Source organism: Pelophylax lessonae, assembly GCF_965119305.1.
Source record: "Pelophylax lessonae genome assembly, chromosome: 9".
NCBI classification, from domain to species: domain Eukaryota; kingdom Metazoa; phylum Chordata; class Amphibia; order Anura; family Ranidae; genus Pelophylax; species Pelophylax lessonae.
In genome coordinates this window covers 1,025,859-1,046,884 of record NC_138776.1, presented here as the reverse complement: position 1 = coordinate 1,046,884, position 21,026 = coordinate 1,025,859, and the positions used below count along the sequence as shown (strand labels likewise).

The 21,026-nt window shown below is 48.7% G+C and overlaps 1 protein-coding gene across 1 annotated transcript in view; it reads left to right on the top strand.

Annotated features, from left to right (window-relative positions):
• GNB3 (G protein subunit beta 3) overlaps positions 1-21,026 on the top strand; it is a 129,645-nt gene that overhangs the window by 94,782 nt on the left and 13,837 nt on the right. Inside the window, exons 2-5 of the mRNA XM_082269238.1 lie at positions 6,694-6,760; positions 11,126-11,164; positions 11,582-11,688; positions 15,223-15,286. Of these exons, the coding sequence (XP_082125364.1) occupies positions 6,704-6,760; positions 11,126-11,164; positions 11,582-11,688; positions 15,223-15,286 (267 nt within the window). The 5' untranslated portion in view covers positions 6,694-6,703. The remainder of the gene's footprint in view (positions 1-6,693; positions 6,761-11,125; positions 11,165-11,581; positions 11,689-15,222; positions 15,287-21,026) is intronic.

The window sequence follows — 21,026 nt, the reverse complement described above, 5'->3', positions numbered from 1 at the left end:
GCCCTACTGACACCATCCACTGCTCTACTGACACCATCCACCGCCCTACTGACACCATTCACTGCTCTACTGACACCATCCACTGCCCTACTGACACCATCCACTGCCCTACTGACACCGTCCACTGCCCTACTGACACCGTCCACTGCTCTACTGACACCGTCCACTGCTCTACTGACACCGTCCACTGCCCTACTGACACCGTCCACTGCCCTACTGACACCGTCCACTGCTCTACTGACACCATCCACTGCCCTACTGACACTGTCCACTGCCCTACTGACACCATCCACTGCTCTACTGACACCATCCACCGCCCTACTGACACCATTCACTGCTCTACTGACACCATCCACTGCCCTACTGACACCATCCACTGCCCTACTGACACCATCCACTGCTCTACTGACACCGTCCACTGCTCTACTGACACCGTCCAGTGCTCTACTGACACCATCCACTGCCTTAAAAAAAAAAAAAATAACAACAAAACGAGAACAGGCATAAAACAGTAACTCATAATTGTCCAATACAGTCCTCCAACTCAGGAGATTTACATGGCTTCTTCTGCATCCGGATGTGAGAACAACTTCCAGGAACGCTACGGGGAGAACATGGCAGCAGATCACCCATGTTCTAGGATATATAATGGCATTCTCTTTGTCTGACCCTTGTAGGATACCTGTACTTTCACGTACCCCAGTGGGTGGAGTATCTGCTTTGAATATGTCTGCAGTTTGATTGGTGTTGGACGGACAGTTGTTCGGATCAGAAGTTTTCTCCATTGTTTCTGGGTGATAACTGAAACTGCTGCTCCTGTGTTTCTTTCCTTCCACGGTTACCTCTACAGTCATTGCTGAGGGTGCTGAATGCATATGATGTATGTCCAATCTGTGGAGCACTTCCTCATCCTCTGATTCAGATGACGATGTATATCTTCCCACCATATATGCCTTTGTCCTGGGGTTCAGAGGTTGTTTATTTCGCACCTTCTTACTACGGCAGACTCGTTTCAGATGGCCTGCCTTACCACAATTATGACAGAGCTGATCCTTAAACCGGCAGACTTTGTGATCATGGTCTGTATTCCCACAACGGTAGCAAGCTGACTCCCGGCTTGGTGAGGTTCTATATTTACAGTTAGCTGCAGTTTGCTTGACTGCTGTTCTGAAAACTTCCTCTTTAACCTCTTCCCTTCTACTCTGGGGGTTCAATGCCTCTGTATCTTTCACAGCCATTTCCATCACTGAAGCGATCTCAATTGCCTGTGTAAGGGTAAGATCTTTCTCTGTTAACAGTCTCTTTTGGCTAGACTCACTATTCAGTCCCATGACAAACTTATCCCTCAGTGCAGTCGGTAAATACTCCCCAAAAGAACAGGTTGAGGCTAGTCTGCGAAGGGCGAGCACATAAGCCTTAATATCTTCACCCGGCTGCTGCTGCCGCTGATAAAACCGGAATCTGTCCACAATCTCTAGTGGGTTCGGCTGGAAGTGATTCCCTAACAGTGTCAGGAGCTCTGCCAAAGTCTTAGTTGCTGGTTTTTCAGGGAAAAGGAGATCCCTAAGAGTGTCATATGTCCTAGCACCAACCACTGTCAGAAATACTGCTACTTGCCTGTCGCCTGGGATAGCATTTGCACAGAAATACTGTTCCAGTCTCTCAACCCAGGAACTCCAGCATGTCTGTTCTCCATCAAATTCACTTAATGTCCCGATCAATGACATTTTCCTGCTGGGCTCTGTGGGTGTTTGTATCCAGCTGACAATCCAGAGTTCTTTTTTTTTTTTCTTCTTTTCTCACACGGATAGTAACCTTGTAAATCCCATCCTCGTCGCCACTGTTATATTCTCCGTGTTGTGAGAGACACAGGACTCTGGTTTGGAACAACGGATGTTTATTCAGTACTCTCTGTACAGCATTACAGGACAGCTCTGTATATCAATGCATCTCTTACATGTCTCTAAGATGGCCACGCTGCCCCTTGACCCCTGTCATCACTCCTGGGTGGAGCCAGACTCAAAGTGACAGTACATGTGAAACCCTTCAGGTATAACACCTACTGACACCGTCCACTGCTCTACTGACACCATCCACTGCTCTACTGACACGTCCACTGCCCTACTGACACCGTCCACTGCTCTACTGACACCATCCACTGCTCTACTGACACCATCCACTGCTCTACTGACACCATCTACTGCCCTACTGACACCGTCCACTGCCCTATTGACACCGTCCACTGCCCTACTGACACCGACCCCTGCCCTACTGACACCATCCACTGCTCTACTGACACCGTCCACTGCCCTACTGACACCGTCCCCTGCCCTACTGACACCATCCACTGCTCTACTGACACGTCCACTGCCCTACTGACACCATCCACTGCTCTACTGACACCATCCACTGCCCTATTGACACTGACCACTGCTCTACTGACACCATCCACTGCTCTACTGACACCGTCCACTGCCCTACTGACACCATCCACTGCTCTACTGGCACCATCCACTGCTCTACTGACACCATCCACTGCTCTACTGACACCGTCCACTGCCCTACTGACACCGTCCACTGCCCTATTGACACCGTCCACTGCCCTACTGTTATACCTGAAGGGTTTCACATGTACTGTCACTTTAAGGCTGGCTCCACCCAGGAGTGATGACAAGGGTCAAGGGGCAGAGTGGCCATCTTTAGACACATGTAGAGATGTATGATATGCAGAGCTGTCCTGTAATGCTGTACAGTGAGTCCTGAATAAACAACCGTTGTTCCAGACCAGAGTCCTGTGTCTCTCACAACACGGAGAATATAACACTGGCGACGAGGGTGGGATTTACAAGGTTACTATCCGTGTGAGAAAGGAAAGGAAGAAAAAAAAAACTCTGGATTGTCAGGAATACAAAACCCACAGAGCCCAGCAGGAAAATGTCATTGATCGGGACATTAAGTGAATTTGATGGCGAACAGACAACGTGGAGCTCCTGGATTGAAAGATTAGAACAATATTTCTGTGCAAATGCCATCCCAGACGACAGGCAAGTAGCAGTTTTTCTGACACTGGTTGGTGCTAGGACATATGACACTCTTAGGGATCTCCTTTTCCCTGAAAAACCAGCAACTAAGACTTTGGCAGAGCTCCTGACACTGTTAGGGAATCACTTCCAGCCTAAACCACTAGAGATTGCAGAAAGATTCCGGTTCTATCAGCGGCAGCAGCAGCCGGGTGAAGATATTAAGGCTTATGTGCTCGCCCTTCGCAGACTAGCCTCAACCTGTTCTTTTGGGGAGTATTTACCAACTGCACTGAGGGATAAGTTTGTCATGGGACTGAATAGTGAGTCTAGCCAAAAGAGACTGTTAACAGAGAAAGACCTTACCCTTACAAAGGCAATTGAGATAGCTTCAGTGATGGAAATGGCTGTGAAAGATACAGAAGCTTTGAACCCCCAGAGCAGAAGGGGAGAGGTTAAAGAGGAAGTTTTCAGAACAGCAGTCAAGCAAACTGCAGCTAACGGTAAATATAGAACCTCACCAACCAGGACGTCAGCTTGCTACCGTTGTGGGAATACAGACCATGATCACAAAGTCTGCCGGTTTAAGGATCAGCTCTGTCATAATTGTGGAAAGGCAGGCCATCTGAAACGAGTCTGCCGTAGTAAGAAGGTGCGAAATAAACAACCTCTGAACCCCAGGACAAAGGCATATATGGTGGGAAGATATACATCGTCATCTGAATCAGAGGATGAGGAAGTGCTCCACAGATTGGACATACATCATATGCATTCAGCACCCTCTGCAATGACTGTAGAGGTAACCGTGGAAGGAAAGAAACTCAAGATGGATGTAGACACAGGAGCAGCAGTTTCAGTTATCACCCAGAAACAATGGAGAAAACTTCTGATCCGAACAACTGTCCGTCCAACACCAATCAAACTGCAGACATATTCAAAGCAGATACTCCACCCACTGGGGTACGTGAAAGTACAGGTATCCTACAAGGGTCAGACAAAGAGAATGCCATTATATATCCTAGAACATGGGGGACCCCCTCTTTTTGGGAGAGACTGGATTGCTCACTTTGGCATGCCAGACATCGCCATTAACCCCTGCAACAGCGTGACCATCCCATCAGGGGATGAAGAGGGATGGGTGAAGTCCCTGAAACAGCGATTCCCGCAAGTCTTTGATAACCATTTGGGAAAAATAAAGCATGACTGTGTGAGACTCAGGCTGAAACCCAATGCCCAGCCTAGGTTCTTCAAAGCTCGGACGGTACCTTTCGCACTCCGAGCAGGTGTGGAAGCTGAACTAAGCCGGCTGGAGGAACAAGGTGTCATCTCAAAGGTAGAGCACAGCGAGTGGGCATCACCAGTTGTACCAGTAAAGAAAGCGAATGGGGACTTACGCATTTGTGGCGATTTCCGCATGGCACTAAATTCTCAACTGGAGATAGACCAGTATCCCCTACCCAGAGTAGATGACATTTTTGCCTCTCTTGCAGGAGGTCAAAAGTTCACCAAGCTTGATCTCAGGCAAGCTTATTTACAGTTTGAGGTCCACCCTTCGTCCCGCAAGTTTCTAACAATCAACACTCACAAGGGACTGTATGAATACAATCGGATGGTGTTTGGGGTAGCCTCCGCCCCAGCCATTTGGCAACGCAAAATGGATGAGATTTTGGCGGACATTCCTTTCACACAGTGCCTGTTAGATGACATGCTCATCACGGGCCTGACGGACCAGGAACACAAGCATAACGTGGAGCTTGTGTTGGCGAGACTGCAAGAACAGGGTCTAAAAGTGAACTTGGCGAAATGCCAATTCATGGTACCTAAATTGGAGTTTTGTGGCCACCTTGTGGATGCAGAGGGTATACACACCACGGAAGCCAAAGTTGATGCTTTAGTAAAAGCTCCAGCCCCGACCAACGTCCAGCAGCTGCGATCATACCTGGGCTTGCTGAACTATTACCACAAATTCCTGCCGGATCTAGCACACACTTTGTTTCCATTAAACAAGCTTTTGGAGAAACACTCCAGATGGAACTGGTCGGCTGCATGCCAACGTGCTTTTGAAGTTTCTAAGCGAAAGCTGTTGGCGTCACGCATGCTCGTGCATTATGACCTCCAAAGGCCTCTCACCTTGGCTTGTGATGCCTCACCCTATGGTCTAGGGGCTGTACTATCTCACGTTTTACCAGATGGGTCAGAGAAACCTGTGGCATTCGCCTCCAGGTAGGATCTGCTCCTACCGGATCAGGAAGCATTGAGACTGATGCTTGGGGAGACTCTGAACTTTTGAACTCAGCTCCAACAGAGCCCTCCAGCCCTGGTCCAGAGGTCTGCTCACCCTCTGAGCTAGGGAATCCCCTCTTGGCCCCGCCGGTGTCCATTCCGGCCAGCCCTGCTTCCTCCAGCCCCGAGTCGCTGGGTGCCCGTCCTCAACGACACTGTCGCCCTCCTGACCGGTTTCAAATGCAAGACCGGTTACGAGACTTTCGACGGGCCCGCCGAAAGTGATCCGCTGCCATTTTCTCCCCGGAGCTTCCCTGGAAGTTGTTCTCACATCCGGACATGGAAGAAACCATGTAAATCTCCTGAGTTGGAGGACTGTATTGGACAATTATGAGTTACTGTTTTATGCCTGTTCTTGTTTTGTTGTTTTTTTTTTTTGTTTTTTGTTTTTTTTTTAGGTATGGATGGAAGGTGTTATACCTGAAGGGTTTCACATGTACTGTCACTTTAAGGCTGGCTCCACCCAGGAGTGATGACAAGGGTCAAGGGGCAGAGTGGCCATCTTTAGACACATGTAGAGATGTATGATATGCAGAGCTGTCCTGTAATGCTGTACAGTGAGTCCTGAATAAACAACCGTTGTTCCAGACCAGAGTCCTGTGTCTCTCACAACACGGAGAATATAACACCTACTGACACCGACCCCTGCCCTACTGACACCATCCACTGCTCTACTGACACCGTCCACAGCCCTACTGACACCGTCCCCTGCCCTACTGACACCATCCACTCCTCTACTGACACGTCCACTGCCCTACTGACACCATCCACTGCTCTACTGACACCATCCACTGCCCTATTGACACTGACCACTGCTCTACTGACACCATCCACTGCTCTACTGACACCGTCCACTGCCCTACTGACACCATCCACTGCTCTACTGGCACCATCCACTGCTCTACTGACACCATCCACTGCTCTACTACACCGTCCACTGCTCTACTGACACCGTCCACTGCCCTACTGACACCGTCCACTTTCCTACTGACACCATCCACTGCTCTACTGACACCGTCCTCTGCCCTACTGACACCGTCCACTGCTCTACTGAGACTGTCAGTATATACTGTATACATGTGTTTAAGCTTTGGGGGTGCACACTTATGCTTTTAGGACAAGCACTGGAGGGAGTGTGGAGCAGCATTTGCTCCAGGAGAAGTACACATTATCTATTTCAGTATTATTGCGGTATGTGTAAAGTATTTTCTTTGGCGCTGACTGTAATTTGAGAGATCTGATGAAAATAAAATTTAAAATTCTCTCAAATGTATTTCCATAATCTTTATTGAGGATTCATGTACATAGGCCCAACAGTTTGTGCAGCACTTTACATTAGGCGCCCTCTTCTCCTGACTCTCTCCTAATCTGTCCCTCTGTGTCCCTGCAGTGCTGTCAGGATGGGGGAACTCGAGGAGCTGCGACAGGAAGCCGAAGCATTGAAGAAGCAGATAACGGTAAGATTTTGGTTTTATCATTTTATGGCTGTTACACCGAAATGAAAAATTCCGAAACAGAAAATTCAGGATGCACTTCGCTAAAAAACTAAATGACGTTTTTTTAAAAATATATATTTTTATACATAATTGTATTATATTAGACTTTTTAATAATATCATGAATTTACATGAATATGAATTAAAAACACAGCAAGATAGCAATAAAAACGCACGTTGCATGGTTGAGTCACATGACTTATGAAAAGCGCACCATAAGGGAAGTAAAATCTTGTCAAAATCGCATGCGCTTTCAGCTGCCATTATCAGCACCTTTTTTTCTATCGGCAAAATGCAGAGAACCCTAATTTCAGACTTCCCCTAGTTGTCTTTAATGAGGAATATTTGTGTTATATAGTTCGGGTTCACAATCACCAGGCCAAGGCCTCCCTCCTACCGGGCCTCCAGCTAGCTGCAGATCCCCCAACCTCCCCCAGTGCTCTCCAACCTTGCCCAGTGTCTCCCAGCTCCCATAGTACCATCCAACATCCCCCAGTGCTCTCAAATCTTGACCAGTGCCTTCGAGCTCCCATAGTACCACCCAACCTTCCCCAGTCTTCTCCAACCTTGACCAGTGCCTCCCAGCTCCCATAGTAACCCCCAACCTCCCCCAGTGTCTCCCAGCTCCCATAGTAACCCCCAACCTCCCCCAGTGCTCTCCAACCTTGCCCAGTGTCTCCCAGCTCCCATAGTACCATCCAACATCCCCCAGTGCTCTCAAATCTTGACCAGTGCCTTCGAGCTCCCATAGTACCACCCAACCTTCCCCAGTCTTCTCCAACCTTGCCCAGTGCCTCTCAGCTCCCATAGTACCACCTAACCTCCCCCAGTTCTCTCCAACCTTGCCCAGTGTCTCCCAGCTCCCATTGTACCCCTCAACCTCCCCCAGTGCTCTCCAACCTTGCCCAGTGCCTTCCAGCTCCCATAGTACCACCTAACCTCCCCCAGTGCCTCCCAGCTCCCATAGTACCCCCCAACCTCCACTAGTGCTCTCCAATCTTGCCCAGTGCCTCCCAACTCCCATAGTACCCCCCAACATCCCCCAGTGCCTCCCAGCTCCCATAGTACCCCCCCAACCTCCCCCAGTGCCTCCCAGCTCCCATAGTACCCCCCAACCCCCCCCCCAGTGCTCTCCAACCTTGCCCAGTGTCTCCCAGCTCCCATAGTAACCCCCAACCTCCCCCAGTGCTCTCCAACCTTGACCAGTGCCTTCCAGCTCCCATAGTACCACTCAATCTTCCCCAGTGCTCTCCAACCTTGACCAGTGCCTCCCAGCTCCCATAGTAACACCCAACCTCCCCCAGTGCTCTCCAACCTTGCCCAGTGCCTCTCAGCTCCCATAGTACCACCTAACCTCCCCCAGTTCTCTCCAACCTTGCCCAGTGTCTCCCAGCTCCCATTGTACCCCTCAACCTCCCCCAGTGCTCTCCAACCTTGCCCAGTGCCTTCCAGCTCCCATAGTACCACCTAACCTCCCCCAGTGCCTCCCAGCTCCCATAGTACCCCCCAACCTCCACTAGTGCGCTCCAATCTTGCCCAGTGCCTCCCAACTCCCATAGTACCCCCCAACCTCCCCCACAGCCTCCCAGCTCCCATAGTACCCCCCCAACCTCCCCCAGTGCCTCCCAGCTCCCATAGTACGCCCCAACCTCCCCCAGTGCTCTCCAACCTTGCCCAGTGTCTCCCAGCTCCCATAGTAACCCCCAACCTCCCCCAGTGCTCTCCAACCTTGACCAGTGCCTTCCAGCTCCCATAGTACCACCCAACCTTCCCCAGTCTTCTCCAACCTTGACCAGTGCCTCCCAGCTCCCATAGTAACACCCAACCTCCCCCAGTACTCTCCAACCTTGCCCAGTGGCTCCCAGCTCCCATAGTAACACCCAACCTCCCCCAGTGCTCTCCAACCTTGCCCAGTGCCTCTCAGCTCTCATAGTAACACCCAACCTCCCCCAGTGCTCTCCAACCTTGACCAGTGCCTTCCAGCTCCCATAGTAACACCCAACCTCCCCCAGTGCTCTCCAACCTTGCCCAGTGTCTCCCGGCTCCCATAGTAACCCCCAACCTCCCCCAGTGCTCTCCAACCTTGACCAGTGCCTTCCAGCTCCCATAGTACCACCCAACCTTCCCCAGTCTTCTCCAACCTTGACCAGTGCCTCCCAGCTCCCATAGTACCCCCCAACCTCCCCCAGTGCCTCCCAGCTCCCGAAGTACCCCCCAACCTCCCCCAGTGCTCTCCAACCTTGCCCAGTGCTTCACAGCTCTCATAGTACCACCCAATCTCCCCCAGTGCTCTTTAACCTTGCCAAGTGCCTCCCAGCTCCAATAGTAGCACCCCCCAACCTCCCCCAGTGCTCTCCAACCTTGCCCAGAGCCTCACAGCTCCCATAGTACCACCCAACCTCCCCCAGTGCTCTTTAACCTTACACAGTGCCTCCCAGCTCCCAAAGTACCTCCCAACCTCCCCCAGTGCTCTCCAACCTTGCACAGTACCTCTCATCTCCAAAAGTACCACCTAACCTCCCCCCAGTCCTCTGCAGTGCCCCCAGCCTATGGCAGGCACTCATAATGCCTCCAACATCCAACAGTGTCCCACACTCCCCCCCCCCCAACCTTCCATGGTGCCCTACCCTCCCAGCCCCTGCAGCACCCTCCAGTCTCCCATAGGGCTCCTGCAAAATCACCAGCCTCCTGGGGAAACCCCAAGCTCCCTCCAGAGACCATATACTCCACAGTTTCTCCCAGCCCCCTCCAGAAAACTCATTTCCTACAGGGCCGCCAAGTGTCTGTAGAGTCTCCTAACCCCCCAGAACCCTTTACTTTATATAAATTTCTCTTAGCACTCTAGACCAGCAGTTTATAACCTCTCTTCCTAACCTCCTGGCAGCTGCAGATGCCCTAACTTTGCCCAGTGACTCCCACTCCCCCAGTGCCTCCCACTCCCACAGTGCCTCCCACACCCACAGTGTCTCCCATCCCCACAGTGTCTCCCACACCCACAGTGTCTCCCATCCCCACAGTGTCTCCCACACCCACAGTGTCTCCCACACCCACAGTGCCTCCCACACCCACAGTGTCTCCCATCCCCACAGTGTCTCCCACACCCACAGTGTCCCCCATCCCCACAGTGTCTCCCACCTCTCATAGTGTTTCCCACTCCCACAGTGTCTCCCAATTCCCATAGTATCTCCCACTCCCATAGTGTCGCCCACTCCCGTAGTGTCTCCCACTCCCATAGTGTCGCCCACTCCCGTAGTGTCTCCCACTCCCATAGTATCTCCCACTCCCATAGTGTCTCCCACTTCCCATAGTGTCTCCCACTTCCCATAGTGTCTCCCACTTCCCACAGTGTCTCCCACTTCCTATAGTGGCCCTCAAATTCCCACAGTGTTTTCCACTCCCACAGTGTCTCCCACTTCCCACAGTGTCTCCCACTTCCTATAGTGGCCCCCAAATTCCCACAGTGTCTCCCACTTTCCATAGTGGCCCTCAAATTCCCACAGTGTCCCCAAACCCCATGAGAGCCTTCAGTGCCCACAGTACCCCCCAAACCTCTACCAGTGCCCCATAGCTTTCTGTAGAGCCTCCAGTCCCACCATGGTGCCCCAAAACTCCAACAGTGTCCTCCAGCCCTTGCAGGGCCCTACAGCCTCCCACAGCTCCCATGCAAAGCCTCCTGGAGAGACCCCCACCCCCAACAGATGCCCCCAGCCCCCTCTTGAAACCTTGCCCCCTACAGGACCACATAGAATACTGCAGAGTCTCCCTTACCCCATCCAGTACCCCCATCCCTCCACAGTGACACCCAGCCCCTTCCAGAACCCTGCAGAGTTCCAATACATATTTTGTGTGATAATAAATTACGGCTTTATAGGAAAAGAGTCTCCCGGTTACCAAATCTAACCGATGAAGAAACCGAATCTAACCGAGATCCCTCGGTTCTTCTTTTAGGCAATGACAGACAGTGCAGCCAATCCAGCAGCTCACTCATTTTAACCCCGCCCCTTTTTTCAACCTAAAAAGCCGGGACCTCTATAAAAAAATGTGTAATTATCAGTCGTGTTTTATTTCTCTAAACTTTATACCCAACCCCCGAAATGACGCCATCCAGGGGAAACCTAATATACAGGGAAAGTAATATTAGGAAAAAGAATTTGTGGGTTTAATCAATCATCTATTGCCTGTGAATTTCTCATTGGCTGTGTGCCTGGGGGCGGGGCATGGACGTGTCCCCATCTGATCTCAGATAGTTGGGAGATTATTGGATACATTGTAACATGACTGCTGTGTGTCTGATTATCTGATACATTGTCTTCATCTGTATCTACAGGAGGCCAGGAAACAATGTGCAGACACAACACTGGACCAGGTACTTATCTATTCTATTCTATTCTATCCTATCTATTCTATTCTATTCTATCTATTTTATTCTATTCTATCCTATCCTTTCTATTCTATTCTATCTATCTATTCTATCCTATCTATTCTATTCTATTCTATTCTATCCAATCTATTCTATTCTATCTATTCTATTCTATTCTATTCTATTCTATTTTATTATATCCTATCTATCTATTCTATCCTATCTATTCTATTCTATTCTATCCAATCTATTCTATCTATCTATCTATCTATCTATCTATCTATCTATCTATCTATCTATCTATCTATCTATCTATCTATCTATCTATCTATCTATCTATCTATCTATCTATCTATCTGTCTGTCTGTCTGTCTGTCTGTCTGTCTATCTATCTATCATCACTGACATTCTGCACATTCTCAGATCACTGGTGGAATGGAAGTAGTCGGAAGAATCCAGTTGCGCACCAGACGAACGTTGCGCGGTCACCTGGCTAAAATCTATGCAATGCATTGGTCAACTGACTCCAGGTACCCTGCCAGCCATGCAGGATACAAACTGCATAAATATGTTTAATCTAATAATAAATATCTATACCTAGAAGCATTGGGGTTATGAGAATTTTCCAAAGTAGAATATCTATTTGGAGAATCCAGGGATTTGTGGAGTGACGACTAATAGTTGTCCTGTGGACAGATTCTCCCACCTGAGCTGTGGATCTCTGCAGCTCCTCCCAGAGTTCCCATGGGCCTCTTGGCTGCTTCTCTGATGAATGCTCTCCTTGCCCGGCCGGTCAGTTTAGGTGGACGGCCATGTCTTGGTAGGGGCCCCGGCTGGTCAGTTTAGGTGGACGGCCATGTCTTGGTAGGGGCCCGCCGGTCAGTTTAGGTGGACGGCCATGTCTTGGTAGGGTTGCAGTTGTGCCATACTCTTTCCATTTTCCCATGATGGATTGAACAGCGCTCCGTGAGACGGTCAAAGCTTGGGAGATTTTTTTATAAGCTAACCCTGCTTTACACTTCTCCACAACTTTATCCCTGACCTGTCTGCTGTGTTCCTTGGCCTTCATGATGCTGTTTGTTCACTAAGGTTCTCTAACAAACCTCTGAGGGCTTCACAGAACAGCTGTATTTATAATGAGATTAAATGCCACACAGGTGGACTCTATTTACTAATTAGGTGACTTAGGAAAGCAATTGGTTCCTCTAGATTTTAGTTAGGGGTATCAGAGTAAGTCTAGACCTAAATCACATTGAGAATCTGTGGCAAGACTTGAAAATTGCTGCTCACAGACGCTCTCCATCCAATCTGACAGAGATGAGATATTCTGCAAAGAAGAATGGGCAGAAATGTCCTCTCTAGATGTGCAAAGCTGGTAGAGAAATCCCCAAAAAGACTCCCAGCTGTAATTGCAGGGAAAGGCGCTTCTACAAAGTATTGACTCCGGGGGGTGAATACAAATGCAGCCACACTTTTCACAGATTTATTTGTATCATTTATCATTTTCCTTCCACTTCACAATTATGGCCACTTTGTGTCGGTCTATCACATAAAATCCCAATAAAATACATTTATGGGTGTAACATGAGAGAATGGGGGATATTTCAAGGGGTGTGAATACTTTTTCATGGCATTGTAAACTGGCCCATTGTGTAGAAAGCTTGGAGATCCCTGAACTATAACAAATAGTGGTGCTCCCATTACATTGTACAGTATTCAGAAATAACATCTAATGTCTCAACCCTAAGGGATAGGGATGGGGGTAGGAGGGATAGGGATGGGGGTAGGAGGGATTTAGGGTAGCAGTATATGAGTGCAGCCACCTGATTCTGGTTAGGGATGATCAAACAGTTCGGGTCAACCATCGGTTCGACCCGAACATTGGGTGTTCGAAATTCGGCCGAATTCCGAACTTTTTGCTGAAAAAGTTTGGAATTCGGCAACCAGAACCGACCAAAATGCAATGGACCAGGAAATGGGCTTTAAAAGCCTGTGATTGGACCAGAACCATCAGTAAAAGCCAATTGAGGGGGCAGGAGAATGCTAGGAATGTGATTGGAGTGACTATGGGGGTCCAGAGGCCAATCAGTAGTGAATACGCCCCCCAGTTTATAAGATAGCCCCCCAAATTCCTAGCATTGTAATACAGGGACATGGAAGAGAGTGGAAGCAGTTCTGTTACTTCTGCTTCAAAGTGTCATTTAGCAATTATTAGTGTGAGGAAAGGGATATCTAGTGTAGTTAGGGTACTATTTTTCACTTTAGTTAGATTCAAAAATCTAGTTTCTGTAGGGAAAGTGTTAAGTGCCAGGGTGACCATAGTGTAGTATGGGGTGAACTGACACTGACTGCTATGGCAGGGTGACCAAACCCTTCCATGTCAGGGTGACCGCTATAGAGAAAAGATCGTTTCTCTTAGGTGACTTATAGAACAGCGATATGGCTTCTCGCCTGTCAGCCTGCTTTTTGCTGCAGGCGTTTATTGGGCTTTTTTGAGGACATGTTTGGAGTCAGGCATGACAGCTGAACTTCTGTGTAGGGATATATATACACAAACATGTATGTATATATACACTTATATAGGTGTGAAAGTAGCAGAACACTATGCTTGCGCTAATGAAATAATTAACAGGCATATGGCTCCGCTCCTATCACACCTATATGTGTGTATGTGTATAAATACATATAAGTGTGTGTGTATATATACCCCTATACAGAAGTTCAGATGTTTTGCCTGCCTCCAAAGACCCCCAAAAAATGCCCAAAAAAACGCCTGCGCCAAAAAAAAAAACGCCCAGGTGTGTTATTGCAGGCGTTTTTTTTGGGGTCTTTGGAGGCAGGCAAAACATCAGAACTTCTGTATAGGGGTATATATACACACACTTATATGTATTTATACACATACACATATATAGGCGTTATAGCAGAGAAGCCATATGCCTGTTAATTATTTCATTAGCGCAAGTATAGTGTTCTGCTACTTTCACACCTATATATGTGTATGTGTATATATACATATAAGTGTGTGTGTATATATACCCCTACACAGAAGTTCTGATGTTTTGCCTGCCTCCAATAACCCCCAAAAAATGCCCAAAAAAACGCCTGCTACTAAACCGGCAAGGTGTGAAAATAGCGGAGCCATATCCCTGTTCTATTGCAATTCTAAGACAAACAATCTTTTTTTTCCCTGGTTCTGGACATGCTACAGAGCTGAAACTTCACAGGTACAAATTTTAGACACCGCAGACACTAAATCCAAAGAAATCTCTTTTTTTTTTTTTTTCAATAATTTTTTCAATAATTGGCTCTGTATCAAAAATGACAATTTTTAAGAACTTTTTTTTGTGTAATTAATAGTCCCTGGGGCATGACCCAGAACCCTAGGCACTTTTTAGGGGCATTTATTGGGTTTTTTAGGGCTTCAAAATGGGTTTTTTTATTACTGAAGTTCGGGTCCCATTGATTTCAATGGGGTTCTGAAATTCGGGCCGAACTTTCTGGAAGTTCTGGTGTTCTGGTCGAACATGCTGTCAGCAATGGCGCCACATGGAAGAGAAATGTTACAAGGCCTGAGAAAGAAAATCAGATTTTTTACACAAGAAAGGTGAAGGCCAGAAGAAGATCAGTGAAAGTGATACAGAAATGTACCAAAGATGGAAGTGAAAGCGTCTGACAGAGAGGTCCAAGGCCGTCTATGGAAGTTCTCACCTCGCCAGGAGCGTATTCTGATGAGAAGGTTCAAGAAAGTCACCATGCAAGGTCACTGCAGTTAGATAAAGAAGTAGAAAGCCATTGTTTCCCATACACTGCAGGGGAACGGCATGGATGGGTGTCGTCCACGAAGGAAGCCTCCTAAAGCCCATACACAAAAAGGCCCACCTAGAATATTCCAGGGCCCATGCAGAAAAAGAAGACTACTGGGACTCTGTACTCTGGAGTGAGGAGACCAAGATAAATGTTTTTGGAACTGATGGCATCATAACTGTAGAAAGAAAGAAATGATAATTATTATGTGGAAGTCATGTCTGGGATTCGCACTGATAAATGTTATTTTTCCATAGACTCCTGGTCAGCGCCTCCCAAGATGGTAAATTAATTGTGTGGGACACGTACACAACCAACAAGGTGAGTCTCTCCATCTCTATTCAACTTTTCCTTTACTGTGCTTTCACCACTTCTGGACCGGAAGATTTACCCCCCTTAATGACCAGGTCATTTTTTGTGACACAGCACTGCGTTACTTTAACTGACAATTGCGCGGTCGTGCGACGCTGTACCCAAATACAATTGATGCCCTTTTTTTCCCCACAGAGATTTCTTTCGGTGGTATTTGATCACCGGTGCGATTTTTATTTTTTGCGCTATAAACAAAAATGTGCAACAATTCTGAAAAAAAATATATATATTTTGTATGTTCTGCTATATAATATTCCCAATAAAAAAATAAATTAAAAATCGAATTTTTTCATCATTTTAGGCCAATTTGCATTCTGCTACATATTTTTGGTAAAACAAAAATCGTGTATTTTGATTGGTTTGTGCAAAAGTTATCACATCTACAAACTACGGGAAAGATTTCTGTCATTTTTATTTGTATTTATTTTTTACTAGTAATATATACAGGGCTGAGTATAAATGAGTACACCCCAATATACAGCGCTCAGTATAAATGAGTACACCCCAATATACAGCGCTCAGTATAAATGAGTACACCCCAATATACAGCGCTGAGTATAAATGAGTACACCCCAATATACAGCGCTCAGTATAAATGAGTACACCCCAATATACAGCACTCAGTATAAATGAGTACACCCCAATATACAGCACTCAGTATAAATGAGTACACCCCAATATACAGCGCTCAGTATAAATGAGTAAACCCCACTATACAGCGCTCAGTATAAATGAATACACCCCAATATACAGCGCTCAGTATAAATGAGTACACCCCAATATACAGCGCTCAGTATAAATGAGTACACCCCAATATACAGCGCTCAGTATAAATGAGTACACCCCAATATACAGCGCTCAGTATAAATGAGTACACCTCAATATACAGCGCTCACCATAAATGAGTACACCCCAATATACAGCGCTCAGTATAAATGAGTACACCCCAATATACAGCGCTCAGTATAAATGAGTACACCCCAATATACAGCGCTCAGTATAAATGAGTACACCTCAATATACAGCGCTCACCATAAATGAGTACACCCCAATATACAGCGCTCAGTATAAATGAGTACACCCCAATATACAGCGCTCAGTATAAATGAGTACACCCCAATATACAGTGCTCAGTATAAATGAGTACACCCCAATATACAGTGCTCAGTATAAATGAGTACACCCCAATATACAGCACTCGGAATAAATGAGTACACCCCAATATACAGCTCTCACTATAAATGAGTACACCCCAATATACAGCGCTCAGTATAAATGAGTACACCCCAATATACAGCGCTCAGTATAAATGAGTACACCCCAATATACAGCGCTCAGTATAAATAAGTACACCCCCAATATACAGCGCTCAGTATAAATGAGTACACCCCCAATATACAGCGCTCAGTATAAATGAGTACACCCCAATATACAGCGCTCGGTATAAATGAGTACACCCCAATATACAGCGCTCAGTATAAATGAGTACACCCCAATATACAGCACTCGGAATAAATGAGTACACCCCAATATACAGCGCTCAGTATAAATGAATACACCCCAATATACAGTGCTCAGTATAAATGAGTACACCCCAATATACAGCGCTCAGTATAAATGAGTACACCCCAATATACAGCACTCGGAATAAATGAGTACACCCCAATATACAGCTCTCACTATAAATGAGTACACCCCAATATACAGCGCTCAGTATAAATGAGTACACCCCAATATACAGCTCTCACTATAAATGAGTACACCCCAATATACAGCGCTCAGTATAAATGAGTACACCCCAATATACAGCGCTCAGCATATCTTAGTACACCGCAATATACAGCGCTCAGCATAACTTAGTACACCCCATCAGATTTGTCAGAAAACCTTTCCTTTCAGAATCCCCATTTTCTAGGGGACACAATACTACAAAATCCTCCCACAAATGCGGCCCATTGATTGCAGCCAAGATTTGGTAATTTGTACCCACAAAAGTATTTTTCCTAACAAATTCATTCAAGATCATGTTGCAAAAATGAACACACCCCACAGAAAGTCTTAGGAGCAAAGCTACATTTTAGACAACAAAATCCTAATGAACAAGAATTCAGCTACAGGTGAGTGTAATGATTCAATAAACAGGTGTCCAGCAGACAGGTGATTATAAAGGGGCGGTACTTAACAAAGAAAGCCCCTCCCATTTAATGCTGTCAGCAATGGCGCCACATGGAAGAGAAATGTTACAAGGTCTGAGAAAGAAAATCTGATTTTTTACACAAGAAAGGTGAAGGCCAGAAGAAGATCAGCAAAGCGTTACTTATCAGTCAGAATACGGGAGTGAAAGTGATACAGAAATGTACCAAAGATGGAAGTGGAACCGTCTGACAGAGAGGTCCAGGCCGTCCATGGAAGTTCTCACCTCGCCAGGAGCGTATTCTGATGAGAAGGTTCAAGAAAGTCACCATGCAAGGTCACTGCAGTTAGATAAAGAAGTAGAAAGCCAAACCGGGATGATTGTTTCCCATGCACTGCAGGGGAACGGCATGGATGGGTGTCGTCCACGGAGGAAGCCTCTCCTAAAGCCCATACACTGCAGAGGAACGGCATGGATGGGTGTCGTCCACGGAGGAAGCCTCTCCTAAAGCCCATGCACTGCAGGGGAACGGCATGGATGGGTGTCGTCCACGGAGGAAGCCTCTCCTAAAGCCCATACACTGCAGAGGAACGGCATGGATGGGTGTCGTCCACGGAGGAAGCCTCTCCTAAAGCCCATGCACTGCAGGGGAACGGCATGGAAGGGTGTCGTCCACGGAGGAAGCCTCTCCTAAAGCCCATACACTGCAGAGGAACGGCATGGATGGGTGTCGTCCACGGAGGAAGCCTCTCCTAAAGCCCATGCACTGCAGGGGAACGGCATGGAAGGGTGTCGTCCACGGAGGAAGCCTCTCCTAAAGCCCACACACTGCAGAGGAACGGCATGGATGGGTGTCGTCCACGGAGGAAGCCTCTCCTAAAGCCCATGCACTGCAGGGGAACGGCATGGAAGGGTGTCGTCCACGGAGGAAGCCTCTCCTAAAGCCCATACACTGCAGAGGAACGGCATGGATGGGTGTCATCCACGAAGGAAGCCTCTCCTAAAGCCCATACACTGCAGGGGAACGGCATGGATGGGCGTCGTCCACGAAGGAAGCCTCTCCTAAAGCCCATACACTGCAGAGGAACGGCATGGATGGGTGTCGTCCACGGAGGAAGCCTCTCCTAAAGCCCATACACTGCAGGGGAACGGCATGGAAGGGTGTCATCCACGGAGGAACCCTCTCCTAAAGCCCATACACTGCAGGGGAACGGCATGGATGGGTGTCGTCCACTAAGGAAGCCTCTCCTAAAGCCCATACACTGCAGGGGAACGGCATGGATGGGTGTCGTCCACGGAGGAAGCCTCTCCTAAAGCCCACACACTGCAGAGGAACGGCATGGATGGGTGTCGTCCACGGAGGAAGCCTCTCCTAAAGCCCATGCACTGCAGGGGAACGGCATGGAAGGGTGTCGTCCACGGAGGAAGCCTCTCCTAAAGCCCATACACTGCAGAGGAACGGCATGGATGGGTGTCATCCACGAAGGAAGCCTCTCCTAAAGCCCATACACTGCAGAGGAACGGCATGGATGGGTGTCGTCCACGGAGGAAGCCTCTCCTAAAGCCCATACACTGCAGGGGAACGGCATGGAAGGGTGTCATCCACGGAGGAACCCTCTCCTAAAGCCCATACACTGCAGGGGAACGGCATGGATGGGTGTCGTCCACTAAGGAAGCCTCTCCTAAAGCCCATACACTGCAGGGGAACGGCATGGATGGGTGTCGTCCACGAAGGAAGCCTCTCCTAAAGCCCATACACTGCAGAGGAACGGCATGGATGGGTGTCGTCCACGGAGGAAGCCTCTCCTAAAGCCCATACACTGCAGGGGAACGGCATGGAAGGGTGTCGTCCACGGAGGAACCCTCTCCTAAAGCCCATACACTGCAGGGGAACGGCATGGATGGGTGTCGTCCACTAAGGAAGCCTCTCCTAAAGCCCATACACTGCAGGGGAACGGCATGGATGAGTCTCGTCCATGAAGGAAGCCTCTCCTAAAGCCCATACACTGCAGAGGAACGGCATGGATGGGTGTCGTCCACGAAGGAAGCCTCTCCTAAAGCCCATACACTGCAGGGGAACGGCATGGATGGGTGTCATCCACGAAGGAAGCCTCTCCTAAAGCCCATACACTGCAGGGGAACGGCATGGATGGGTGTTGTCCACGAAGGAAGCCTCTCCTAAAGCCCATACACTGCAGGGGAACGGCATGGATGGGTGTCGTCCACGGAGGAAGCCTCTCCTAAAGCCCATACACTGCAGAGGAACGGCATGGATGGGTGTCGTCCACGGAGGAAGCCTCTCCTAAAGCCCATGCACTGCAGGGGAACGGCATGGAAGGGTGTCGTCCACGGAGGAAGCCTCTCCTAAAGCCCATACACTGCAGAGGAACGGCATGGATGGGTGTCGTCCACGGAGGAAGCCTCTCCTAAAGCCCATGCACTGCAGGGGAACGGCATGGAAGGGTGTCGTCCACGGAGGAAGCCTCTCCTAAAGCCCACACACTGCAGAGGAACGGCATGGATGGGTGTCGTCCACGGAGGAAGCCTCTCCTAAAGCCCATGCACTGCAGGGAAACGGCATGGATGGGTGTCGTCCACGGAGGAAGCCTCTCCTAAAGCCCATACACTGCAGAGGAACGGCATGGATGGGTGTCATCCACGAAGGAAGCCTCTCCTAAAGCCCATACACTGCAGGGGAACGGCATGGATGGGTGTCGTCCACGAAGGAAGCCTCTCCTAAAGCCCATACACTGCAGAGGAACGGCATGGATGGGTGTCGTCCACGGAGGAAGCCTCTCCTAAAGCCCATACACTGCAGAGGAACGGCATGGATGGGTGTCGTCCACGGAGGAAGCCTCTCCTAAAGCCCATACACTTCAGGGGTACGGCATGGAAGGGTGTCGTCCACGAAGGAATCCTCTCCTAAAGCCCATACACTGCAGAGGAACGGCATGGATGGGTGTCGTCCACGGAGGAAGCCTCTCCTAAAGCCCATACACTGCAGGGGAACGGCATGGAAGGGTGTCGTCCACGAAGGAATCCTCTCCTAAAGCCCATACACTGCAGGAGAATGGCATGGATGGGTGTCGTCCACTAAGGAAGCCTCTCCTAAAGCCCATACACTGCAGAGGAACGGCATGGATGGGTGTCGTCCACGGAGGAAGCCTCTCCTAAAGCCCATACACTGCAGGGGAACGGCATGGAAGGGTGTCGTCCACGGAGGAACCCTCTCCTAAAGCCCATACACTGCAGGGGAACGGCATGGATGGGTGTCGTCCACTAAGGAAGCCTCTCCTAAAGCCCATACACTGCAGGGGAACGGCATGGATGAGTCTCGTCCATGAAGGAAGCCTCTCCTAAAGCCCATACACTGCAGAGGAACGGCATGGATGGGTGTCGTCCACGAAGGAAGCCTCTCCTAAAGCCCATACACTGCAGAGGAACGGCATGGATGGGTGTCGTCCACGGAGGAAGCCTCCTAAAGCCCATACACTGCAGGGGAACGGCATGGATGGGTGTCGTCCATGAAGGAAGCCTCTCCTAAAGCCCATACAC